The 26,953-nt window shown below is 30.2% G+C and overlaps 13 protein-coding genes across 13 annotated transcripts; 3 read left to right on the forward strand and 10 right to left on the reverse strand.

The window, feature by feature from the left end:
• Positions 1–46: 46 nt before the first annotated feature.
• ELE39_000644 (pyruvate kinase) lies at positions 47–1,627 on the reverse strand (the record flags this gene model as incomplete). Its single annotated transcript, XM_067343684.1, has 1 exon — positions 47–1,627. The coding sequence occupies one exon, from the start codon at positions 1,625–1,627 to the stop codon at positions 47–49; it is 1,581 nt and encodes a 526-aa protein (XP_067202403.1).
• A 247-nt stretch (positions 1,628–1,874) lies between these two features.
• ELE39_000645 (Rab2 GTPase) lies at positions 1,875–4,052 on the reverse strand (the record flags this gene model as incomplete). The annotated part of the gene is made up of 4 exons (XM_067343685.1): positions 1,875–2,336; positions 2,381–3,139; positions 3,408–3,762; positions 3,811–4,052. 4 exons carry the CDS (start codon positions 4,050–4,052, stop codon positions 1,875–1,877), a joined length of 1,818 nt encoding a protein of 605 aa, XP_067202404.1.
• A 574-nt stretch (positions 4,053–4,626) lies between these two features.
• ELE39_000646 (uncharacterized protein) lies at positions 4,627–6,135 on the forward strand (the record flags this gene model as incomplete). Its single annotated transcript, XM_067343686.1, has 1 exon — positions 4,627–6,135. One exon carries the CDS (start codon positions 4,627–4,629, stop codon positions 6,133–6,135), a length of 1,509 nt encoding a protein of 502 aa, XP_067202405.1.
• Positions 6,136–6,181: 46 nt separating this feature from the next.
• ELE39_000647 (uncharacterized protein) lies at positions 6,182–6,982 on the reverse strand (the record flags this gene model as incomplete). The annotated part of the gene is made up of 1 exon (XM_067343687.1): positions 6,182–6,982. One exon carries the CDS (start codon positions 6,980–6,982, stop codon positions 6,182–6,184), a length of 801 nt encoding a protein of 266 aa, XP_067202406.1.
• A 40-nt stretch (positions 6,983–7,022) lies between these two features.
• ELE39_000648 (uncharacterized protein) lies at positions 7,023–8,138 on the reverse strand (the record flags this gene model as incomplete). The annotated part of the gene is made up of 1 exon (XM_067343688.1): positions 7,023–8,138. One exon carries the CDS (start codon positions 8,136–8,138, stop codon positions 7,023–7,025), a length of 1,116 nt encoding a protein of 371 aa, XP_067202407.1.
• A 448-nt stretch (positions 8,139–8,586) lies between these two features.
• ELE39_000650 (putative glycosyltransferases) lies at positions 8,587–10,062 on the reverse strand (the record flags this gene model as incomplete). The annotated part of the gene is made up of 2 exons (XM_067343690.1): positions 8,587–9,822; positions 9,868–10,062. 2 exons carry the CDS (start codon positions 10,060–10,062, stop codon positions 8,587–8,589), a joined length of 1,431 nt encoding a protein of 476 aa, XP_067202409.1.
• Positions 10,063–10,573: 511 nt separating this feature from the next.
• Positions 10,574–15,265, forward strand: ELE39_000651 (kinase with WD40 repeat at C-terminus; the record flags this gene model as incomplete). The annotated part of the gene is made up of 1 exon (XM_067343691.1): positions 10,574–15,265. One exon carries the CDS (start codon positions 10,574–10,576, stop codon positions 15,263–15,265), a length of 4,692 nt encoding a protein of 1,563 aa, XP_067202410.1.
• A 219-nt stretch (positions 15,266–15,484) lies between these two features.
• ELE39_000652 (phosphatase regulator like heat repeats) lies at positions 15,485–18,253 on the forward strand (the record flags this gene model as incomplete). Its single annotated transcript, XM_067343692.1, has 1 exon — positions 15,485–18,253. The coding sequence occupies one exon, from the start codon at positions 15,485–15,487 to the stop codon at positions 18,251–18,253; it is 2,769 nt and encodes a 922-aa protein (XP_067202411.1).
• A 47-nt stretch (positions 18,254–18,300) lies between these two features.
• ELE39_000653 (glutaminyl-tRNA synthetase) lies at positions 18,301–20,220 on the reverse strand (the record flags this gene model as incomplete). Its single annotated transcript, XM_067343693.1, has 1 exon — positions 18,301–20,220. The coding sequence occupies one exon, from the start codon at positions 20,218–20,220 to the stop codon at positions 18,301–18,303; it is 1,920 nt and encodes a 639-aa protein (XP_067202412.1).
• Positions 20,221–20,355: 135 nt separating this feature from the next.
• On the reverse strand, positions 20,356–21,204 carry ELE39_000654 (uncharacterized protein; the record flags this gene model as incomplete). The annotated part of the gene is made up of 1 exon (XM_067343694.1): positions 20,356–21,204. One exon carries the CDS (start codon positions 21,202–21,204, stop codon positions 20,356–20,358), a length of 849 nt encoding a protein of 282 aa, XP_067202413.1.
• A 97-nt stretch (positions 21,205–21,301) lies between these two features.
• On the reverse strand, positions 21,302–23,371 carry ELE39_000655 (GYF domain-containing; the record flags this gene model as incomplete). The annotated part of the gene is made up of 1 exon (XM_067343695.1): positions 21,302–23,371. One exon carries the CDS (start codon positions 23,369–23,371, stop codon positions 21,302–21,304), a length of 2,070 nt encoding a protein of 689 aa, XP_067202414.1.
• A 62-nt stretch (positions 23,372–23,433) lies between these two features.
• Positions 23,434–25,617, reverse strand: ELE39_000656 (uncharacterized protein; the record flags this gene model as incomplete). Its single annotated transcript, XM_067343696.1, has 1 exon — positions 23,434–25,617. The coding sequence occupies one exon, from the start codon at positions 25,615–25,617 to the stop codon at positions 23,434–23,436; it is 2,184 nt and encodes a 727-aa protein (XP_067202415.1).
• A 147-nt stretch (positions 25,618–25,764) lies between these two features.
• On the reverse strand, positions 25,765–26,925 carry ELE39_000657 (SET domain containing with a cysteine cluster at the C-terminus; the record flags this gene model as incomplete). Its single annotated transcript, XM_067343697.1, has 1 exon — positions 25,765–26,925. One exon carries the CDS (start codon positions 26,923–26,925, stop codon positions 25,765–25,767), a length of 1,161 nt encoding a protein of 386 aa, XP_067202416.1.
• Positions 26,926–26,953: the final 28 nt, after the last annotated feature.

Consider the following 26,953-nt stretch of genomic DNA (forward strand, 5'->3'; position numbering starts at 1 on the left):
ACAGAATAATATATTCCTGGAATATTTATCCATATCAAATATGAAATTAAGGGCATCTAACTATTTTCATAAGATTGCATGACCCTGGACAGGACTCTTTGACGCCGTGAACAGCAATTGCAAAGTCTCCACTCTCAATAAGGTTTTCCTCTTTTGCAAGTGCTAGAGCATTAGATATCACCGCTTCACTATGGTGTATTGAGTTTAAGACATACGTCTTAACACCTCTTGCAATTTTCAGTCCTCTTGCTACTTCTGGTTTCGCTGTGCAAGCAATAATGGTCTGACTTGGCCTGTACTTTGAAATAAGTCTTGCAGTATTACCGGTTTCTGTAATTGTAATGATTAGTTTTGCATTTACATCATGAGCAGACTCAACTGCAGAACAGGCAATAGCTTCAGGAACAGCAACAGGCTTAGGAACTGAGGAATGTATTGCATGGTATAATACTGGATAATCAATACATGTCTCAGCTTGGGCACATACTCTGGACATGACATTTACTGCGTCAAATGGAAATGCTCCGTTGGCAGTTTCCCCAGATAGCATTACACAATCCGAACCATCTAAAACAGCGTTTGCAACATCAGTCATTTCCGCCCTTGTTGGCCTATTGCTTTTGATCATACTTTCAAGCATTTGAGTTGCAGTAACAACAGGCTTACCCGCAACATTACATCTGGAAATCATACATTTCTGAGCAACAAATATTTTTTCTGGTGGTATTTCCATGCCCAAGTCACCCCTTGCAACCATGATACCGTCGGACTCGCTGCAAATGCTATCAAAATTGATCACACCCTCCAAGTTTTCAATTTTGGAAATAATCTTTATTGAACTAGGAATTCCATTAGAGTACTGTGTGTTTTCAGAAATAATTTGTCTACACAACTGCACATCAGCTCCACTCTGCACGAAAGAAAGCGCAATAAAATCCAGATTGTGTTTAAGGGCAAAGTCAACAATGTCACGTTTGTCTTTATCCCCGATTATTGGCAAGTGAACTTTACAACCTGGTAGATTCATATTTTTCCTTTCACCTATTGTTACGCTATTCAACACCTTGCAGACAATAAAGTCGTCACCAATTTCGAGCACTTGAGTTGATAATGAGCCGTCGGCAATTAACACAGTACTTCCAATTTGCACACTCTTAGGCAATAGGGAATAACTGCATGATATACAATCAGAGTTGCCCAATATGGAATAGTCCGTCGTTATTTTTAAAGTTTGGCCTGCTTTCAATTCGATAGGCTTTCCACCCTCTAGCATTCCGGTTCTAATCTCTGGACCTTTAGTATCGAGCATTATCCCGACAGTAGAATGAGGTCTTGCTTTAGCTGCTTCTCTGATATTTTGTAGTGTCTTGAAATGACTCTCATGATCACCATGAGAAAAGTTAAGTCTTGCAACACTCATACCTTTGTCAATTAAGCCAATCAGCGATTCTACGGTATTACAGCTTGGGCCAATTGTGCAAATAATTTGTGTTTTTCTTTGCGTTACGTCATTATCTGCTAAGGGGGAGCAAATCTTGTCCATACCCAAGCAAGTTGCCTTTCCTAATGTGCAACTCATTACTGCGGAAGTAGATGCAAGTCTTTTCAAATGGTCGTTTGAAATCATCTTAGTAAATTTCGTGAATTATTGAAAACTAAAAAAAAAATAAATCAAATGTTCCTAATTATGAAGGGATCTAGAAAGTTTGGCGCTTCATATCTTATTAATGTTTATCTACTCCCCTTGTGGGGAAAAATTAATAATACTTACAAGTCCTCTCAATAGGGTTAAAATTTTTGATTTGAATTAACTGCATGTATTAAAAGCTTATGGTTTCATAGAAGGTGACGTAAGCTTATCAAAATATTTAATATTAGTCACTTATTTTTACTTTTTTCGAATCACTGTTCTCTGTGCTCATGGTTTGAGAAAAAATGTTCACTTTAGATTTTACGAGGTTTTTTAGTGCATCTGGGATTATTGTGTAGTTCAAGTGTTCACACTCGTCATTGTGACTGGAGCACGGATTTTTCTTATAAATGATAATGGGGCATGGTAAGCTGTCATTACTTTTGTACCATAGAACGCATCCCTCGGCGTTTTTAATATCTATTAAATCTTCAGGTGTTTTGAGGAATGGTTCAGCAGTGAACTCGCTTATTTCAAGCGAATAAGGGATGCTGTTTAGATGTATCATGGTGAATTCCTTTCGGAATTTGAAGGTGTTGCTTTTTTCATCTAAATCTAGTGGAACCACGGTTATTCCACTTAAACCTTCACATTTGATAAAAAATTTCCTCATTAAAGCGTTGAACTTCACTTCCAAAGGGACAAACTGCAAAAATTGATAAATAGTTTGAAATCGAATGTTTTACTTACCTTGAGGTTAATAGAATCTATTTCGGTTCCATTCAAATAGTCCCACAACTTGATTCTTCTATCAAGTGATGAGCTAATAATTAAGTTATATGATCCTCCAGCTAAATTTACCTCACAGAGCGATGAGATTGCGTCACCGTGACCACATAATATTGAAAATGTATGTTCTAAATGTTTAAGATTAGAAATCCATATTTTCCCACATTTATTCCCCGTAAACAGAATTTTGAAATCTTTACTAGCTATTGAACATGTAATAGTTGATAGGTGGCCCATTTTTGGGATTATAAAATCAATCATATTGCTCTCTAGTAATTCTTCGTAATCTAAATCGCTCTCTAATGAAGATAAATTGTTGCCGTTTTTAATCGTTGAGTGGATAGAAGCGGTATTAATTAGGTATAAATCACCAAACTTATCACCTATAATTACTTCGTTTGTATCTGGCTTGAGTATTGAAATATTTAATCTTTTTGAATGTACATATTGACCTATTAATTCAAAGTTGGAATGGCAGATCTTAACTAAATAAACAGCTTTATTATTGTCACAAGCAGTGAGTACGCCATCCATTGAAATATTCACTGAAACTATATTATTTCCTGATATTTCGTCACCTAGAGCAATTTCTGCCTGTAAATGGTCGACTAGAGAAAATAAAAATAATTTGTTCTTTTGAAACCAAATGAGTTGGCCATTATAATAAAAAAGTGAATTATTACCGGAAAATAAATCCATGTTTCTCAATATTCTCTCTTTCTATTGGTGTATATATTGTATTTATATCATTATTTTATTATTTTTCTACAAATGTCAAACATTATTCGGTCACAAATGATTATGCCGCTCATTAATATATTTATAGGTCAAAAAACTACTTTACTAACAGCAATTTCTACTTCTACTATTAAAATGATTAGTTTCATTCTTAGACAGTATTATATTTGTGTTGATTGATCTACCACATTTAATTCCATCAATCTAAAATTTTTTTGAGAAAAACAAAGTAAATCCTTTATATACTCACCTCATTAGAAAGGTCGTAGATACCATCTAAGATATTTTTGTATATTTTTTCAGCAATTTTCATAAATGCTTCTTCTACGTTATTGGATGTCTTTGCGGATGTTTCAATGAATAAGAGTCCGTTTTGTTCGGCAAACTCTACTCCTTCTTCCGTGGTTACTTCTCTTCTATCTAAATCAGATTTATTTCCTACTAATATAATTGTCATATTAGGCGTTGCGTTTCTCTTTACATCATTTAACCACTTGCTTAAATGATTAAATGTGTCTCTTCTTGTAATATCATAAACCAATAAGGCTCCTGCTGCTCCTCTATAATATGATCTTGTTATACTTCTAAATGATTCTTGGCCGGCACTGAAAAATTAGTCAATTATTTATTAGAGTTATCGTCTTGTAACTTACGTGTCCCAAATCTGCAATTTTATTTTTTTAGAATCTAGGTTTACAATTCTTGCACCAAACTCAACTCCAATCGTTAAATCGTGATCTACCCTAAAACGTCGATCCGTGAACTGCAAAAGAAGGCACGATTTACCGACAGCTAAAAAATTAATAAATTTGATAAATAGCATGAGGCTTGAAGAAATCATACCCGTATCGCCTATTATTATGTATTTGAATAAATAATCATATGGAGATGCCATGTTTTTCTGTTTTTCACATTACAATAAATACCCTTATAATATATCGAAAATTATTAGATTTTATTGTTCCCTCCTCGTTATTTTGAAAAAAAAGATACGCGATTGATGATTTATTGTATTAAAAAAGTTATATAACTGTTTAAAAATCTGTGTTGGTACTTTAAAATGTGTCGAAAAAAAATAAACTATAAAAGTGAGAGCTCTAGTCTACTGTAAAATGAATTATAATATTTATGGTAATTCGGAATATCTCAAAATATTAGATAATCTTAAATGCAAAAATGTTCATGCATTCAAAAATAATGTTCTGTACTAATTTGTTCAGACGAAAAAGTTCTACAGTCGTGAGCGCAGAAATCATTGCAAATTATGTGGAATTGCGCTGCAAAATTTATCAGGAAAATTAACAGAAAAAAGTTAATTCAGTTGGAGATTTTCAATATTGAATACAAGTTTTAAAGTTATCTATTAGAATATTAATTTTGGATGTGCACTAGGATACCTTCAGTCCAATAAAATTGAATTATTCTAGTGATTTTGGGTGATTTAATAGTTTTTTTAAGCTTTATATACAATGCTTGAAAATGATTTTCGGCATAACGAGTTAGTGTGGTGGAGGATGACAAAGAAACAAAGATATTTGCCTGGGCGTGCGGTAATATTGGAGTTAGAAAATAAAACAGTAGGAATAGAGGAGGAACATGAAAAATTACTTAGGAAGTTAATTAAGCAAGGTTCAGTTATCATTCATTCTTTTGATGATATGAAATATGCGGTCTGCAGCTCTAGCAATGTCAGGCCATATCCAGTACTTTCCGAGCAGGAGCAAAAATCACTTGAAAAGGAATGCATAAGGTCAACTAAGATAAATTACAGAGCTTTATTACGGATTAAAAAGATAATTGAACTCAGAAAGTTAGACCAGGCACAATTTGAAAGTAACCAAACAAATATGTCTCTATTAGAAATTCGTATGATTCAATTTTTTAAAAATAAGGATAGCGTCGCCAATATTTCTGAAAGTATAGAATATCTTGAAAATAACACTGCAATTCAATTACTAGGATTAATTGTAAATAGGAAAACTTTGAAAACTATGATTAGCCAGAGTCCGCAAGCATACTGTTATTTAGATAAAACCCTATTAAATGAAAAGAATAAACATCTATATGAGAAAGAACATGACATATTTATAGAATCTATTGAGTCTAAGCGCTGGCAAAATGAATTAAATGAAATAATTGTAAATAGGAAAACAATATGTGAGTTATTAAGTTGTATACCATTTGAATTATTATCAAGCAATTGTAATGATAAAGAAAAAATTGAACTAATGGCTGGTCAAATTTTTATGAATAATCATGAAGACCAATTGATTGAAAAATTTTGTGAAAAAAATATTGATGCTATTTATCGTGGGAAATTTATTATCGAATACATTAGGTTATCATTATTGTATTTGCGTATATTATCCAAATCGATTGCACTAAGAGTTGTAAGTGCAGATCAAAAGAAAAGTACAAGGCAGAGATCTGATTTGCAATACGTTGTGGTTTTGTCGCTCGAGTTATTATTTTCTGATCCATACGAAGTCGAAATGCTTTCATTGACTAAATTGAACTACTACGAAGAAGGAAGCATTTATAATTTAAACAATTGTTTGGTGCCCCCGAATATTGATATAGATTCAAGTAATTCATCTAAAAAAATATCAAGCAACAATACAAATAGAGTTGGGAAAATCAATGCTCATGGATTATTATTAAGTTTTAAAACAACAGTTCCCGGTAGAGATCCTGAAGAAAATGAATTATATTATAAAGTTGATTTGAATCGCATTAGCAGCCAACTGGTCATTTCAGAAGAGTTGCAAAATGCCTACTGTTACTACAACAAGAAATTCACGCTTGAAGACCTAGAGCATCGCACAAAATTGTTCCATGTTATTAGAACTTCATGCCCTATCATGATTAAATTATTAAGGGAATGGATGTTGAATGTAAAAAGAGTTGACTTTGACCATTTAGATAGCATTGATCAACTTAAAAAAATCAAAGAAAGTCTATTGAATGCAGATAAATAGTTTTAATAAGCATGCTTTCTCAGCTTTACTTTCTTTGCTCGTTAACTCAAGAAATTAATGAATATTCACCATATTCACGATCTTTAGGTAATATTTTAATTAGAATGACCAACTCAATTAACGTTAATAATAAGATTCCAACCAAAATATAATATCCTGACCCTAATGAATGATATATCGTTTGAATCGTTGCGACTTTATTATCTGTCCTCAAAATTTTTTTCCAAGAAATGTGCATCAAAATCCAATAAAATAACCCTGATTTAATAAATAAAGCAGAAACCCCCATTAAAACAATGGAAAATATATGGGCATATCTTTTGTTAAATAAGTATTCTTTGATTAGTAAAACAAGCGTTGAGAACGACAAAAATGCCAAATACGTTGTAACTAGGCAAGTAAGTATTAAGCTTGCATTCTTGATATTCGCAATTGTATTTTTGATTGATTTTGTTGACGAATTCGAAGTTATGCTGTTAAGCGTTTTGCTTGATCCAAAATTATCAAATTCAATAATTTCACTACAGTTTTCAAAATCAATAATTGATGTATTAATGCAAACCCCTTCTGAAGAAATTCGATTTAAGCAAACACTATACTTAACAATAGAACCATTTGAAAATCCCCATATGTAATAACCAATATTGAAAAAAAATATTGTAAAAAGCGTCGTTAAAATTAATACTGAATTTAGTATCAAAATTGCAAATTTGTAAAAATTCTCTCTTTTTTTTTGCATATTATAGAATTTACATATTACATTATCATTATATCTCCCACGGAAATATTTTGGTTTGAAAAACTTTGATTTGTAATTACTGGATCTATAACGCGGTAGAAAAACCATTAATCTAATATTACGAGTAAATTAGTGTTTAAAACAGTAATTAATCTTGCACTTTTTTAGTCAAATTGTTTAAAATTTTAAGTAATGAATAGCACATTTGGCAATATTCGTAGTTAATTGCTTTATTACATATTACTCCGCACAATTTACAAGATATTCTTTTCTCTTCATAAGTTGAATATTTATGCAGCTCATTATTGCTTTCATTTAGTTTTATAAATATATTAGTAATATTGCATATTTTCTCATTTTGAGAAAGAATAAATTTACTGATTTCTTCTTCAATTGGAGATTTATTTATAGAAATCTCTGCGCCGATCGAACTATTTAATATTTTAGAAATATTGAATTTCCAATATAGCATCACTTCTTTTGAAGTTAAGTTTCTTAGTGGACGAATGAAAAAAAACGAAGATTTATCAGTAGGCCATCTGAAATCAAGGTGTTTATAAATCGACTTAATATGAATACCAGACGCCAATGTCATATATTGGAGAGATTCAGAACCGATTGACTCAGATGTAGATGCTATCACAAGACATTTCTGTTTTGAGTTATCTATATTATCTAAATAGTATTTAATATCTTTAAAAACAATTAGTTGAATAAGAAGCTTGATGTGATCGGTTCCTCTATTAATATGTAGCTTAATCTCATCAATTATCATTTGTCTTAATTCTTTATGTGACTGAGAATCACCTTTAATAAAGCTTGAACAAAACGGGATTATATGTAATTTTGGTGTAATCGGGCACTTGTTTGAATCAACATTATGACTGTAAATTGATTGAATAAATGTATTTACATTTTCATAATATTCTGAAGGATCTTTATTTATCAATGGGGATGTATCGACATTAATAAAAGACTTAATACAATAATCAGGCCTTTTTCCTGTATCAGGTATAAGTGATAACAAGTTTAATAAAGCTTGTGAATAAAACCCAAACCCAAGCGCAACATAAAGTCCTGACTTTGGAGGCTTCTTAAACTGGTGGCCACTATTTAATTTTTTCAACCTTTCAATTGGGCCCGTCCTTATTTCTTTTCTAACATTGACTTCAATATATGAATTAAAGCAATCAATACAAGATAGAAATCTGGTATTAACTGTAGCTCTTTTCGATTTGCATTTATAGCAAAATATAGTCTCCATTTGTTAATATTTCATATGTTAGCAATGCATTAAATGTAACTAATATACAAAATCTTAATAGCTTAAGGCGGCCTGAACTACAGTAATTCATTCTTTAATTGCGTTTTTTTAATCAGAATATTTCATTACAAATTACATTAAATAATTAAGTTAATCAATTTTTTCGCTTTAACGAATGACAATAAAAGTCATGTCGTATTTATTACAATATTTATTCATTTAGTAATAAAATATTTACAACTCGGTGAGACTTGGGCAATAGGATTAATGAAAACAAATGAATAAATATTAACTACAAGTAATAGTAAATGATTAATGTAACATTGTATAAATTTTATCATGAAGTATAATATTATTTTTATTTTGCCTTCAAATTGACTTTGAGGTAAAAAACTTCATTGTTCAAAACTTGCTAATTCGATAGTCACCTAATTTCTGAGTTCTTAATTTAACAAAAAATCCAATAATAATAAAAGTAGAATGTGTAGTATAATATGGGGAATGCACAGATTAGGGAAGATAGTGCGTGATAAATGAACACAAGCTGTAGTCGATCAAATACCAACTTTTGTGCGAAAAATTCCAGAAAAAAAATTGCAGTTAGTCCAAAAATAAATGATGAATTGTGAAGGCTGCATTTTCTCAAATTAATATTTAAAAATAATAATTGCAGTATATAGTAAGCTGTTATTATTATGTATTTAATAATATTCTCAGGATATGTTTCTAACAAAACCATGACAGATAAATTAGACCAATTGCTTAAGTAAGTATAGTGAACCAGAAGCTGTTGATCGTTTTCGTGAAACAGAATTGTATATATTCCTAAAGGTAAGATAGCGTATAATATTTGTTTTTCGTGAATATGAAATCCAAATTGAAAAGTCACTAGAAGTGTGATTGAAGAAGCTAATAAAATATATTTTATTGGCTTTTTTGTATTACTCAAATTATGCCATAGACGAATTAATACTGGAATTATAAATAATAAACAAATTGCAATGCAGAAAATGGGTTTTACAGGTGAGATACATTTCATTGATTTGATGTAATGTCCCTCTGGATCAAGATGATAAATTTTACAAAAGTTTAAATTAAATTTAGCGAGAACCTTATCAGCAATCGAATATAAAGTGTATAGGTTTGATGCAGGAATGAAATGGATAAAGCTTCTTGAAACAGGAAATAACCTCGAAAAAAATTGATTTAATTGCCCGTTAAAAATAATTGGTGTAATTGCAAAAGCCGATACTGACAAAACAGCCAATAAAACTTTAAGAGAATATATTAAAAAAATAGAAAGTTTTCTTTCGGATCTTCTAACGCAAGTATTTAACAAAAAAATAGACCATACAGGAGCAAGTACAACAAAAAAGTGCTTTGTAAACACTAAGCAAGTGAATACTAGGGCTGATAATATTGGATAGCTTGTTGTTAGATAAGTTGATAATAACAAAATCCCCATAAGGAATCCATTGTATTGAAAATGTATGTGATCAACTATTACCAGAGATGCATTGAATATGGTGAAAAAAAATGATAGATAAATCGAGTTAGTTTCACAGTTCGATTTACTTTTACATATGAGTAAAATCGGCGGAACCAGCGATATTGATTCTGAAATTATTACACTCAATCTTTGAAAAATTAAAGTTTTTTCTGTGAAAAATGGTTCTTCAGAAAGCTAAATCATTTATTTTAAACTATTCATATTTAATTATTAACTTACTACAAGAATACTGGGGTCAAACATATTAGCTAAGAAGCTAAGAAACCACTCAAAATATGCAAAAAAAATAGGGTAGTCTAGAGTCCAAATTGACGTTTCCTGAATAAAAATTCTTAAGTGCTCAATAATCGAGAAAAAAAGTGCACTTACCTCGTAATACCATTCTTTTATCGGCTTATTAAAAGTGATGGCCATCCAATTTCTATGTACTTCAAAGTCTGGGCTGTGGCTAGTTCCAATTCACAAATTAATATAGAATATTTCATAATGAATCAACTTACTATAGAGGGATCAACATGAGTTTAAATAGAATCGAAACAACTAATATAAAAAGTATTTGCTTCAACACCATTATTAACTATTTCATTTATAAATTCGCATAAAATATTAATTTAATATTGATAGTGGCAGTCAATGTATCGTCATCCACTAAGTGAACGCTGGGAATATCCGTGAAATTAGGATTATTAAAATTTTATTCCAATAGTTCTTTAGGTTCAATGGATTTTAATATGATAGTTAAAAATATAGTTTCTCTGCTTACAATCTGAAATTAAGTAGGAAAAAAAAATTTTAACATATTTTGGTTTAACGTAAATACATTTTTTATTTATAGGGTCAATTACGCGTAGGAGGGAAACCTTACAGCATTTTCAATTTTTATTCTAAGAATTAAATTAAAATATTACAATAAATTATTTTGTATATGGGTAATCTTCACTTTCTTCCTTTGGACAATGAGGAAGATTTAAACAATTTATTTTTAGAATTTAGCTGGCTTGAGGAAAGGGGAGAACTAATAAGAGAAAGTAGAATTTCATTTGATTTTAAAGTAATTGATGAAGAACGCAAATGTTACGATATTTATAGATTTTTTGGAGGATTAAATAAATTTTTAAAGAGTGATCACGATAAAGAATTTGAAAATACTGCAGAAAAATTAGACTCTCCTGCCCCAAATTCGGATAATGATATCTTTAATGAAATTTTTTTACAAAATAGCTTGAAATACTTTCCTAGCTTAAATGGGATGATTTTTGGAAAGAATGAGGACAATATTATCAATAAGATAAGATCAGCAATCAAAATGCAAAGAAATATCAAAAAGGATATTTACCCAAATATAATTTTTTATGAACAAGTTATTACATCTAATAATTATATATATACTAAAAGAATTATGTGGGAATCAACAATTAAAGACAAATTGGATGAACTACCAAAAATTAATTTTCTGAATATTATGTTAAAGCATTGGCTTGAATTTCAATCATTAATGGCTCTTGTTCAATTACATTCTTTAGGAATATTTCATGGTGATATCAAAACAGAAAATATGCTAGTTAATCATCTTTATACAGTAAAAATAACAGATATTTCACCTTGGAAGCCAATTTTTATCGATAGTTCAGACTTAAGATTTTGGACAGTTTTTTTTGAGAATCAAAATTGCAATGCTAGAAGTAATGTTTTAAGTTGCAATTTGTCACCAGAAAGATTTTTGTTAGAAAGTGATATTAAAAGAAATGTTACTTTAGAACCTAAATGTGAAATTAAGAATAAATTATTTAGAATGGATATTTTTTCATTAGGTTGTATATTAAATGAAATAGAAAGTGAAGAAACAACATTTACAATAAATGACATATTAAACATGTTGAAGCTTGAAAAATATCGATATGAGCTAAATAATAAAATTAATATAAATTGGATTAAAGAGATATTTTTAAGTTGCACTTCAGAAAAAAGACCAGATGCATTTGAAACGCTATTAAAATTATTAGATATGAATAGAGTAATCAAAGTAAAATCCTTGAACACATACCTATTTAGCCATTCAGAAGAAAAGAATTTTCATTTTTGCAAGTCATTTCCATTATTCTTTTATCCACTTTCAATAATTATGCAGAATAGAATATTTAATGATGTGCGAATTCAAATTATTATTTTGAATATAATCTTACCCATTTTTTTGGAGTTATTTATTATTAAAAAAATTTATTTAAATAATGTACACTCGGATGATCAAGAAGATTACATTGATTTTGAAAAAATGTTCTCAAATCTTGAAATCGAATATACTATTGATTGGAATTTAAATAAATTGAAAAGCACTTTTCAAAATAAGTACGATTATGAATTGATGAAGGACTTAATTTTGACTATTTTAATATCAGATCTTGACCACCAAATATTTGATGAAAAGACAAAATTAGAAAATATCAATTCCAATAACTACTCAAATATAAAGGGTTTTTTTTCAATTTTCCAACTTTTACTTAATTGCTGGGATTATAAGAAAGTAGAATTTAGTGCGAATTTTAATTTAATTCACTACATAAATTATATTATATTGGGTGATGGTCATCAATTAAATACTAATGATTTAGTTATTCAAGAAAATAAAAAATCTTTTTTTGCACTAATAAAAAAAAATAACACATACATTGAAGATTATAATAGCGTATGTACTTTGTATGTACACTTCATTAATATTAGCTTACGTCGCTTAACTCATTTTTATGAAAACAAATGTAAAACAAATAATCTGGATATGTTTGAAATATATAATAGTATATACTTACTAACAATCAATACATTGAATATATTGTTGGAGATTTTATCTGAACAACATAAAAAGGAAATCGCTGTTAAGGAAATACTCCCAACAATTATACAATTTTTGTCGATTAATGAGTATCCAGACGAAATTTCTTTTAAACTTATCCATTTTCAACTAAACTTTCAAAGTATTAATTCAACCAATCATAATTTGATTGACTTGCATAGACAATACAATAAACACAAAGAACCTATAGTTATTTTTGAAATATTCAATTTTATTAATTATAGTATCATGAAATATGTAAGAATTGAAAATGAAGAGCTAGTAACTGATGAAATTAATAAAATAATAAATGACTTAATAATTGTAAACATTGAAAAGTGGATTTACCTTTATATAATATTAAATAATACTTTAGTTGTCAGCAAACTTCTGGAAATTGCTAGTCAAGTACTAATACTAATCATAAAAAATAAAAAAAATAAATTAAATATATGGATTACCGAAATCTTAACATCTGATAACTCCACATTAAAAAAATTAATTGTGAAAGGGAGTAAAAAAAATAAGTCAATATTGTTTAAGATTTTAGATTATTTTTTATCGACAAATAAAACTGAAGTTTTTATATCTGAAATTTTGCCATACTTAATAGATCAACTAAATGATAGAGATATTCAAGTTAAATGTGAATTTTGTAAAATAATTATACATATGATGGAAAAAATGGAAACAATATTTATACTTCCCTATGGCAAATTTTGTATTGAAAAATGCTTAAGCGATAAAGAATTTTACGTGAAACTAGCAGGTTTAAAGTCGGCAAATAAAATTTTGAAAAGAATAGTTTTCGCTGAAAACAAGAAATTAGGCGTGAATGAATCTGAAGTCATTATTCATGAAATAATTGAATCTATTGTAAATAACCTCAAGAGTATATTATTCATTAAATACTATCCACTTAATAGAGAATTTGCAAATACATTGAAATGTATTTTAAAGTATTCAAAAAAGTACAATAATTGGTTAGTTTTTTTTTTGCTTTTAAATAAATTTTTCAGAGTAAAAGAGATGAATTTTAAGTATGTATTAAATATATTTAAACTGATTGAATTTTCCAAAATTGAGTTTTTGATATATTACAAAAATTTGTTTAAGAATCATCCCAAATGTATAGATGAAAAAGATGAAAAATTTACAAGCAATTCAGAAGCTAGTCAGACTAAACCACCTTTTTACACAGAATTAATATTATATTCCTTACCATGTCTTTTAAATCAATTAAGTTTATATGGTGATTTTGAAGAAATTGTTTTTATTTCATCTTTGATTCAAAAAGAGGCAAAATACAATATTCGAAAACATTGTGTATTTAATGTATTAAGACGGCTAACCAAACAAAAAAATATGTATAATAAACTTTGTGAGCCTGACTTTAAAAAACCAAAACCTACTATTAAAGGAAAATATTTAGGATCCATTTATAATCACAGCAAGCTTGTTTGTAGATATGACAATAACACAAATATAGGAGCTGGATTTAATATTTATCAAAAGCTTCTATATATTAATGAGGAAGTTTACTCTTGTTCAACCAATAATTCAATTAATGCTGGAATATATTTACATAAATTAAATGTTTATGATAAACTTCATTATTGGAATTTAATTACTGATCAATTTAATAATTATATCTTTAAATTCAATAATAATAGTTATGTGACCAGCATGATGGCTTTATCCAATGAGTTTAGCATCGTTACAGGAAATAATATTGGAATTTTATCCAAAATTAATATTGACAGGAATATCGTAACGACCAACGAGAATTACTTCAAAGATGAAAACTTGCTGTTTAAACAAAACACCTTTTTGATTTCCAAGTCCACAATGATAATATTAGTTGGAAAAATAAATATCAATTCTAAAGAATTGATCGTTTCTGCATATAGTAATGGGGATATATGTATTATTGACTCTGAAAATTTGATAACAGAAATTACCTTTTCAATTCCCCCATTTTTGGGTAATGTAATTGACTATTCAACTGACAATGACACAAACAGTCATTTGATATGTTTCGTTACTGACGAAAATACAGTTATTATTATTGATTTATTTTATTTAAAAACTTTAAAAATTTGGAAAATTAATCATGAATTAAATATCACAAATATTAGCAATTCATATTTTAATCACTCATCTTTAAAATTTATGCTTACCTTCAAAAACGGCATTTTTGCACTTTTCGATCCAATTAATGGCCAAATTAATTCTAATGTGGATTTAACATTTCAAATAACTGAAATAAAAGAAAGGCTTATTCATATTTACAGCCCATTTTTGTTTTCGTCAAAGATAATACACCCAGAGGGTTTTGAATGCCTACAAAAATGTAATTGTCTATATTGCCAAACTCAAAGAGTTCGAATTTTTGGAAATTACTTGAATCAATACGTTATAATGAACCGATTTCATAATTGTTTAGTTAAAAAGGAGCGTCTAGTAAGTAGAAATATTATCGGGCCACTGACCACTCATATGAACAATATAGACAAAAATCAGTGCATAAACAAATATTATATCTTTAATGATGATTTTGGCAATGTTTATCAACAAAATTTTCCAGAGTCTGATTTATGCTGTCAAACAAATTCACTTGATTGTATTATTAACAAATACTCTGCAGAGACGAGTTTAATAGACATAAAAAATAATAAAAACAATGGGCACAAGGATTTAATCACATCTCTCAACATATATTCATTTTCCAACAATGAAATGGGCCTATTTACATCCTCTAGAGATGGTATAATTTCTTACTGGAATTGATCGTCAATGTTTTGTTCGCGCCCTTCCATAGCTGTCTAGATAAATTATGATGAGTTGTATTAAGAGGGGTGTGAACTACAATTTGATAACTATTAGAGATACTCTTCTAAATTCGATCAGCAGGATAACTATTTTCAAATTTGAATAAGAACCTGATCTCAAGAATAATACAATAATTTCTTTGACAATATAAATGTATTACTTTGAATAAAAAAAATAATGGTCGTTGAATATATCAATGCTAATGACGAACTTGAAACTGCCTTGAAAAATATGAAGAGCCATGATTCTAATAAAAGAATCCAAGGAATTAAATTATTTACTGACATAATAAAAGCGAATTGGAATCTTTTATCAATTGATTTTATTAAAAGGCTACAGCTTGTCTTTGAATGTGAACACAATATAGAAGTGCTATTGCAACTTTCTAAATCCTGTACTAATTTGGGTTTAATCTCAGTATTTGAGGAGAAAATCTCTAGGCTAAATATCGATGAGTTTGATTTCTTTAGCAAGGGGTGTATTTTTAATGCTGCAAAACAAATTATCTTTAACGCTTATGACGATTATTCGACTGAATTTTATACATCTAAAATTAAATCAAATAAAAATTCATTATTTACTATAGAAAAGATAATTTGTTTAATACCGATTTTACAAGACATTGCCGAACTTGATGATGTATATGTAAGGATGGAAACATTGAAGTCTCTTAAATCTCTCATTAATATCAACACATTTCTTATTGAGGAACACTTAAATAACATGCAAAACTGTGCTAAATATAATGAATTGGAATTTATGTTCAATAATTCTTTAGAAATTTTCCAGAAGTTGGCAAATTCTGATATTCTAAGCCACAAAATTCTATCATGTCATATTATTCCTTTAATACTGGAACAGAAAAGACTTTCTGAAATATTTGTTGATGAAAAAAACATTTTGCTCACTAAGTATTCAGATTTTTGTGTTCATCCCGCACCTATATTAAGAAAACATGCATCTAAAGTATTCAATATAATTTTGGAACAAATTGAACTTGAAGAAGGTATTATCGAAATTCTCTTATTTCCAATAATTAGGAATTTTTGCTGTGATGAGCAAGAAGGTGTGAGGTTAATTGCAATAGAAAACATAGAAGCATTTTTTTTGCAAGTTATCGAGTTGGCTTTCTCAAATCAAGAATATATTAAAAAAGTGTTTACTTTTTTTGAAAAGCTACAACCTTTTATATTTATTCTTTATAATGATACAAGTTGGAGAATTAGATCTAGTGTATCTAGGCCTATCATTAATATTTACTCAAAATTGTCTCACTTGGTTGCCTTCATTGAAAGAGAAAATATTAATATTAGAGAACATTCAATAAATATGCCAAATAAAATAAAAAAGCACGAAAATTTAAACATTTTGGATAATGAGAACGAATCTCAGAATTTACATGTTTCAATCAACGAGAATAAATTTTGTTCATATCCTTACTTGAAAGATAATTTAATTGAAAACGATACAGATTATTTAAATAAGCTAGCATTGATCTTAACTCAACTACTGATGGATCCAGAATCCGAAACAAGAATTAGTACACTCTCAAATATACTGAAAACTATCGAAGAGAAAATACTTGAATCCAAGTCTACTATTGCAGGCAATAAGCTACAAATTTCGAATATTTCAAAAATGCTGTTTTATGATGTAATAATTCAACAAATAAATAGCATCAATACTCTACTTGTAGATCAAAATGCTGCAGTAAGAATCAACTTATCAAGAATAATAAAAATTATAATATTAATTAAAATAAGCTTTGAGATTGACGAGTGCATGAATATTGAGCTCGAAAATGCTTTTGATCATTTAATTACAAAATTAATTCACGATGAGAACGATCAAGTGCGACAAAGTGCTGTATTAGCTCTTTGCTCCGGAGTCTCCGAACCTATTGATATTAACTTCTTGATAAAAAAAATTATTTTGCCTCATTCAAGTTCAATTGTTCAAGATAATTTTTGGCGAGTTAGGTATTGCTCTATTATTCTTCTCACTTTATCACTTTATAAATTACTATCATCGTGTTTTAAAGAAGACGAAATTTGGGCTTGCAAAATAAATTTTTACAGTCAAAATCAAAACATTCGAGAATTCTTAGATTATAATAAAGGAACTATAGATTTATTGGTAGAACTCATAATTATGAATATTACAGATAAGACGAGTATTATTAGGCAGCTTACTTCTATATTCTCATTGCCATTATTGTCTTTTTGGTTTGGGTCTGAATGGACAAAGAACCAACTTTGGAACAAGAATATATTGCCAATGATAACCAACGAAAAATCATATATAATGCGGATAACTGGATTACTCTCGGCCAATTCAATAATATCAGGAGCTAGCATTCATTCATTCAAGGAGCTTCTGGATGTTATTAAGCGTATTATACAGCTCATTTTAATTGTGGCCCCTGCACTTGAATTGGCAAACGGGGAATCTAGTTTTTATCAAGACCCTTTCAGAGCAATTAACATTCAATTGAACTCTAATCAAAATGAATTTATAAAAAATACAGAATTCTTGGTAAATAGTGGCTTATCACATAGCAGCAGGTTGGACTTAAGTTCACAAGGCAATCATCTAGTTGAATACCTTCCTTTAATTAATGCTTCCAATCTAACCTTATCGCTTAATCCATCCGACAAAAACAACACTACTACAAAAAAATATAAAGATATCTCATCTAATTTCAGTGAATTTCAATTAGAAGTTATTTCGGTGGTTTTACAATACTCGGTAAACGATGTAGTTCCAAACGTTCGGGTTAAAGCGTTTCAAACAATAAACTCAATCATGAATTTAAATGGACTAGGAAACTTTCAGAAAACAATCATTGACCAGGTAAAGTATTCGTATGAAAATGATCCAGATTCTGATGTTAAGACTTATTGTCAATACATTTTGAAAAATAATATAAAGGATGAGATTAAATGAAAAATATTGCTAATCATATTTCTGTTAATTTCTATTTGTCTCTTCATCTATATATCGCTTTTCTGCATTTTCTTAGCTTCTTTTGCTAACTTTCTCGCTGCTCTTTCAGCCGCAATTTTTTCCCTGTTAATGTGGTAGGCATTCCTCCTTTCAATATCTTTAGTTCCTTCCTTAGCGCCCGACTCAGTAAGCATTTTGATTAACAAGTCTGGAGATTCTCCCAATTGCACGGTTAAATTGTAAACAAGATCGGTCTTATTATTTTCTTGTTTAGAATCAACAATATCTCTTGTAAAATAGCCTATTCTTTCAAATTGATATCTATTCATTTTTATCTCTCCTTTACTATTATAGAATTCATCATTCAATAAATTTTTTTCTGAAACTCCGTGCATTATTACAAGACTTTTGCTATTAATGAACTGCCTCCAATCTTTGTCCTGATTTTCAGGTTCAGGAAGTGTAAAGAGACGCCCATAAAGTCTGAACTCAACATTAGTAACATTGTTTGTAGAGAGCCAGTGTATTGCGGTCAATTTCTTCTTGTTAATATTTGAATCGTTTTCATGATCGCGAGAGTGGAGAATACAATGTATTTCTTTAATTTCCTTAGTATTATCATCGATTATAACATTTTTACATGTAATTGCAGATGAATACTTCAACCTAACAGAGCCTCCAACAAATAACCTTTTAAAGTCACTTGGTGGCTGCTGAGAATCAATTTCTTGATTTTCGTCGAACCAAAAATCACTTTTTTCAATCCACAAATTTTTCGTCAAGTACAAAGCTCTTTCGCCCATATTAAGATCGTCAGGATGATTTTTCACAATTATTTCAACTGACTCTTTTTGAAAGCATTCATCCCAATTAACAATTACCACCTTTAATGGTTGAATACAAGCAAACCTTCTTTGGCATATGTTATGCAAATTTTCTTTTACACAGTCTTCCAATAGCTGAATATGTATCATTTGATCTCTTTTGGAAGCGCCTATCTTATCGCAAAAATTCCACAGAGACTGAGGAGGGTACCCCTTTCTTCTTACGGCCGAAAGGGTAGGCATTCTGGGGTCGTCCCATCCAGCTACATGTTTTTCATTTACTAGTAATAGTAGTTTTCTTTTACTTAGCACCATATATGTCATATTCAAGCGCGCAAATTCAATCTGTTTTGTTCTTGTAATTTCTAACTCGGATTGTAGCCAATCATATAATGGTCTATGGAGCTCAAACTCTAATGTGCAGATACTATGAGTTATTCCCTCTATTGAATCGCTTTGGCCATGAGCAAAATCATACATAGGATAAATAACCCATTTGTTACCGGTATGGGGATGGGGTTGTTTAAGAATCCTGTATAAAATAGGGTCACGTAAATTTGGATTTCCATGTTTCATGTCTATCTTTGCCCTTAATACACACTCACCCTCCTCACACTCCCCATTTTTCATTTTCTCAAAAAGTTCCATATTTTCATAAATTGATCGATTTCTATAGATAGACTCTACCGCAGGGGTACTTGAATCTCCCCTATTTTTCCTAATTTCCTCTACTGTTTGATGATCAACATATGCCTTCCCAGCAAGAATTAACCTTTTTGCCCACTCATATAATTGTTCAAAGTAGTCGGATGCATAGTACTTATGTTCGCCCCAATCTACGCCTAGCCACCTAACATCTTTTTCTATTGCGTCTATATATCGTTGCTCTTCAGAGTATGGGTTCGTATCATCATAGCGCAAGTGAAATCTACCATTATAAACTTCTGCTATCCCGTAATTTAAACAAATCGATTTTGCATGCCCTAAATGAAGAAATCCATTTGGTTCAGGAGGAAACCTTGTGACAATTTTGTTATGTTTGCCATTCTTTAAATCATCTTCTACTATTTGTTTAATAAAATTCGTTGTATTCGACACAACATTTACATTCTCATTTTCAATCTTCAACCCTAAAGAAGCCATTTGTATCTAAATGTAGACTTTCAATTAATGAAATTTTAAGACTAGATAGTTAAATGTTTTTGCGGGAAATGATAGCAAGGCTAAAAATTATATTTGATTCATCTTAGTATCTATGTTATAGAATAAAAAAATTTATTAATCACGAAAATTAAACGTATAGTTACTATTATTTCCTGGGGGGAAAAACATATCATTATCAGGGGTAGTGGTCCCGCCTGGAATAGAGGAAATGGGAATATTTTTCGGTATCCCAAATGTTTTTGGTCGGTTTTTGAAAATAATGCTTTCTGGCCCTACTAAGCTTCCTCTCACACCGTTATTATCAATTAAAGGGTCCACACTCTTGGAATAATTGCTTCCGATGTATTCTTGAAAATTTCTCTGACTAGTTTTTAATGAAGGTTCACATTTTATACCAAAGACTTTGTGCCTCTCTTTTGTATCAGTCTTCGGATTGCTATTGGTGTGAATTTTGTTATTGCTAAAAAATCTATTAATTTCATCTCTAATCCAACTTGATAATTCAAATATCAAAGATTCATTAGTACTGTGCCTTTCTAATATTTGAAATGGGAATTCCAGCTTCATGGTCTCTTCTACAAAATTAATCCTCATCAATGTGAAAATCGATAGTTCAGAAGAGGTGAATTCAACGAATAATTCGGGTATTACTTTGTCGATCTGTTCGGAGCAAATTTTGCTTATGTAAAATAATCTACATTTTCCGCCGTTTGATTTCCAATTTGAAGGTAATAACTCCATTGAAACACCATCATTCCGTAAATTAATTGGAATCTCGAACTCTTTAGAAATGTTTGTGTGGCTTAGGGCATCCTCTGTTTCACTATCTTCATCTTTAATGGATCTAACTGGGACAAATCCAAGATCCAATAATAGTGAATGAGTTATGATTAATACTTTTTCGTGTAAAGTTTCAGGTTTTAGGTGCTTATTTAAAAGGTGTATCCAAAATGACCTATCCATTTAATTTATATTTTCCGTACTTAAATTTTGTGATATTTTCCGTTTGATTGCGCATATTTTTTTGCGCTATTTTATATCGAAAAAATAATAAAGTAGCCTATTTTAATTTTAGTTTATCCCCATCGTCAAGCATCTCCACAAAATTTGCAGTTTCAATAAATGGTCTTCTTGTAATCCCTATGTTGGTTACAGAGCATCCATGAGCAAATGTATGGCTTGTCTCAAACTCTATCTTTGATGGATTTGTAATATCGCTGATTGTCAATATCAAGTTGTATCGACTAATATTTAGTCTAACTTGCAATACCATATTAGTTTTTAAGATAATTTGGTCTTTTTTACCGTTTTCATAGTTTATTCTGGATCTTAAATTATACACGTCATTCGTCTGAAAAGCACTACCAAAACACTTTTCCATAAAATCGTAGTAAAAAATTTTGGGTACTTGAGATGTATTATTTGCCTCAGACGACCCTCTACAACATACTCCTATCCTAATTCTACCCATATATGTCTTGCACACCTGTACCTGCCAAATCATGTCTGATACAAGTCTGTAATCACCAATTGTCCATGCCCATTTGTACTTGCCCGATATTGAAGTTCTTCTTGCCAGTGACATAGGATAAAGACCTAAATGTGTATTTGTTGTAAATTCATTATTTTCCTTCCAGGGTACCAAACGTCCACTACCCTCATTTCCCAGTAACTTATTGAGTGTTGCATCTAATAATAGTGAGTCCAGCTCTTTAGTTCGAATTTTAAGTAAATCATGAGGTGCCATTTGTTCAAATCGAATGTTTTTTAAAAATTCTAACGAGCTTTTTCTTTTATTTGAAAGTAAATCTATACTGCTTTCTCTCTGAATTAAGTATAATTTTAATGCTAAAAAGATGTCAATCTCTCCCATAATTATCCTTTCACTTTTTAATACTTTCAATAATACGTCAGGGCCTAGCGCTAAATGTGGTCCCTTAAAAAGAGCTTGAGCACAGTCTGCCAACAAATAAACCGTCAGCTCTATCAATCCCTCCATTTCCAATGATTCTGCAACTGAAGACATTTGAACGATTATATCAATATTCAATGGAGAATTTAGCATTTGAAACAGTTCCTCCTCTAACAATTGTACTTTAAACCTTCTTGCTTCATGTAATACAGTTAGGATTAAATATGGGTTTGCTCCTCGCAACGAAGTAGTATGACCATAAATAAATAATAGCAACATTCTAACTGCTTCAGGGTAAATTGCCTTTATTTTATATTCTGGTCTAAGTAAGCTAGCCTTAATTTTATCTAATTTATTTTGTAAATTTGGATCATCGTAATTTAAATTAAATTGCTCGTTAATTTCCTGTCTAGATTCCATAATTTGATTAATCTCCTCACGCATGATTGGTGATGCCAAACTTAATAAATTGCTATGTACAGGTATTCTTAAAGAAGATACTGGTGGTAATATTCTTGAATCCAATTCATCTAAAGATACTAATTTTGAGCCATTATTAATAAATTCATTCTGAGCTCTTTTAACTAAATCCCTTGTATTTAAACTTGGAAGTGAAATTATGTTATCATTACCTTTATTTTTTGGATTCGTGTACTCACTATCTACCAGAGAAGATGAAAATTGAATGGCCTTTATTTTTTTAATCTCTTCCATCTTCTTCATGTTCTTTTCAAATAGCTCAGTTGCCTTATCATTCGGTATAAGTACTATATCAAGGTCGCAAGTAGGCTCTTGGAGGTAAATATCTTTCGCTGGAATCCTTCCAATAGGGTCAATTGCCGAAGATTTGATCTGAACTGAATCAGTGTTATCATCCATATTCTTTTCTCCAACTGCATTATATAATCTATTCAAAATAACCTCTTTTTCGATTGACATAAGTTTTGGAACAATACTTTCAAGAGTTACATAGTCTAAATCATCGACCTCCCTGACTAAAATATTGCCTTTATTATCAAAATATCCCTCGTTTATCCACTTTATCATTAAGGAAGCTGAAAATGGTCCAATTAACTGATCCTTGTCATCGCGGAAATAATAACCTGATTCATTAGATAGTTTTTTCGTCCTCGCCCCATCCTTTCGTTCTACCCTCTTCTGAAGAGGTTTCATGTTTGGGCTCTCTACTCTTTTATATCCTTCAAGTTTACCAACCATTATCAATATTTAAATTATTATCATTTAAAAAAACAACACGGCGCCTTTTCTATTTTGACAATTTATTTAGATCTATTGGTTTTTTGCTGCCTTGCTGTAGTTAGAAATGATGGGATAGCAAGTGAATCCCCTGGATCTAACATTTCAATAAATATTTTTGTTTCTATATAAGGTTTTCTACTAACTTCAAGTCTGTCCACAAGGAAGCCGTGATCATAATAATTTTCTATATAAGTTGCGCAGTCAATACTTTCAATTCTTAATAAAACGGAATAATCATGAATTGAAACTACTAAATGGTACATTTGACCTTTTTCTATATGGTTTTCAAACGCTATGGTTTTTTTATATAAATCTGGAACGTAATCTTCACTGGTAGTGTTTCGAAGCCTTGTACAGAACATCTCACTAGTTTGGGAGTTGTTATTGATTCTCCATATTGAATTACCAAACCTGAAATTGTTGGATTTGATATTTTCCCTCTTAACAACTGATGATTTAATCCTTGAAGTGCATTGAAAAATATTACTACCCAAAAATGCAGAAACAAACTCCTTTTCGGAGAAATCGTAATAAAAGACTTTTGATATTCGAATATTTTGTGTTTCTGTTATCACAGGCTTTCCTGTACAGCAAACTCCAAGTCTAAGCTTTCCTCTGAAAGACTTTAATACTTTAAATGCGAATGTCATTTCGCTAATTAATCTCGAGTCTCCCGTCGTCCATGCCCATCTTGACTGAAATAGTCCATTGTTATTTAAATTTAGCTTGCCAGATCTAACTAAACCTACAGGATACTCACCGTCTCTATAAATTACATTATACTCTGAATTTGGTAACCATGGTTTAAGTCTGCCTTCTTCTTCACAATCTGTCAATTTCTTTAATGCTGCATCCAAAATTAAACTATCAAGTTTTTTTACACGTATTGACTTTAATTCCTCCGCTGACATTTGATCGTATCTAACAAATTTATATATTCCAATCTCTTTTTTATAATCACTTTGTTCGAAAGACTCTGTCCAGAGCCCGACTTCAATTTCCTTCTGTTGAATGAAATGCTGTGTTGCATAAAACACTTGTATTTCATCCATCATCACATAATTATTTTTAATTAATTTAACATATGCATCCACGCTCAATGCTAAGTATGGGCCTTGAAGTATATAGCTTGCACAGCTTGCAATCATTGTTATAATTTCATCAACTAATTTTGGGAATTTTAAAATAGCAGCAGCAGCAGCGATTTCAATCAAGTCAATAATGTCCAGTTTAGTAGAAAATAAATGTATTAATAACTCATCTTCTAATTTCTTGAACATAAAACGCCTTGATTCTTTCCAAATAGATACTAGCAATAATTTGTTCATTGATAGGACTTCAGAAGTGTGACCATACATATAACGTATTATTGCTTGAAAGGCAATTGGACAGTCAGATTCGATCGTTAGAACAGGATTAATCAAGCTCTGTTCTCTTTCTTCAGTCGTGCATTTACCTGCTGCAACCCTTTCTCTGAGTCTGAAATGTTCTTCAAATAATGTTTTCATACTATTTTTAAGTAAGGGTGATGAAGTTGCCAATACACTGCTATGCACATTGATTTTTAATATGGGTGCAAAAGCAAGTGAATCGTTACCTTTAAATTCTTCGTTTCCAAAGAATTGTTCGGCATACTTTTCAAAATATGAAGCTGAAAGGTTATGTTTTTCTTCCTTAAATTCCAATTGGTTACCAATAATTTTTGTATTAATTGCATTTACTTGATCTACGAAAATTGCTGAAATATTGGATTTAGTTTTATGCATTTGTACTTGAATATCGGCAGCTTTTAATGATGGTTTAACTATCAATATTAAATCCTTGTGTTGGTCATCATTTTCTTCTAACAGCTTAATTTGGTCATCAATTAATGTTATTTCTTTGACCTCAATAGGTTCTGCTAGTGTTTTTTTAATGTTCGATGCTTTATTCGGGCATATTTTCCTGGAAAAATTAATTTCTGCCTCATTTAGTAATTCTGGAAGTATTTGTTCTAAAGAAACTCTTTCAGCAGGGCTGCTTGTCAAATTACGAAACAGCAAGTCACCCTTCCCATCAAAAAATCCGTTCCTAATCCAATTCAATATTTCGTTCGAGCCAAATGGGCCTTGTTCGACACCTACTTCATCGACAAAACAATATTGACTATTGTTAATTATATGCCCTATTTCTTTTTTATTTTTGTTTTTACTAAACAATGCCATTTGAAAGTTTAAATGGAAAAGCAGGTTGCCATTTAATATTTCATACAAATAATCTTGCATGCGCATGCTAATATATTGTTTAAAATCCTGAAAAAAAAATAAAATGAAAATTAAATCAAAAATTCGATTTTCTAAACAATATTAATATCATTCAAGCCTTCTCTTTTTTCCAGAATCAGTTTGATTTGATCTTCCCTCTTTTTTGCATAGTATACAAGCACATGTAAAATGATAATTCTGGATAAGATTTATTCGTTCAGCCAATGGAAGAGTATTGTCAATATATGAAATAGTTAGTTCTTCACCTTTCATAATATCTCTATTTGTATTAACATATATTGTACTGTCATCTATAGTATATACATGACAATTTGGGTCACAACTATGGTTGAAACATGATTGTATTATGCATACGCATGCACCTTTAATAATTCCAATTGAATGTTCATTATCAGGTAAGTTTCCGTTTTTGAAGCTTCCTGAAAACTGATAAATACCCCAAACATTTAATCCTTGTGAATTAAGGGTTAATTGACCAACTAATTGTTCAATAGTTGCTTTACTCAGTAATGAATCGATGATAAAACTATCAGAGAATGAATCCTTTATTTGATCAAAAAGTACACTTTGAATGCAATTAATAAGAGAATTGAAGTCGATTTCAGGGAACAATGTGGCAGGTGGTGCTACAAAGTTTTCTATTGATTTTGTCCCTAATTTAAATGCATGATACAAATTTTCGTCCTTCATACCTAGCTCATGCCAATAAAAGTAAATGTCTGCTGCAATTTGGGCAATACAACGAGATACTGCTTCTGCTGTTATTGGAATATTTCCCAATTTATCCACAGATCTTTGATAATTCCTTAGAGTCGAAATTCCTTTTATGCCATTGATATAATATCCCCATCCGCTCCTTAATGAAGAAGAGTTTGGGTCATAATCTTCAAAACTAACTCCTGATATTTTTTTAAAGCAAGACTTGCTGCAGATCCTTTTTTCTAATCCGAGTATACTTAACGATAAATAATTATTATTTTCAGGGCAATTAATCTTTAAGCAGTTTTCGCAAAAAATCAGACTTTCTAGTTCGCCGAATGAAGTTTTAATTGGCCATGAAACATAAGGTACTTCTTGGAAAAAATTTGTACCATTCGGAATATCTTTTTTGGAGTGAATATGTTTTCCTTTATTTTCTGAATAGAATATTTCAAGATAACCTTCATTAGCTGATAGTGAATTTATTTCATCCAGCAGATTGTGGTACGAATTCTCAATGTTGCATTTTCCCCGAATACAACTATCCATTAAGCTGAATATAAATACTGTTGATGAA

This window comes from Cryptosporidium sp. chipmunk genotype I (assembly GCF_004936735.1).
Source record: "Cryptosporidium sp. chipmunk genotype I strain 37763 chromosome Unknown contig_14, whole genome shotgun sequence".
In the NCBI taxonomy this organism is placed as follows: Eukaryota; Apicomplexa; class Conoidasida; order Eucoccidiorida; family Cryptosporidiidae; genus Cryptosporidium; species Cryptosporidium sp. chipmunk genotype I.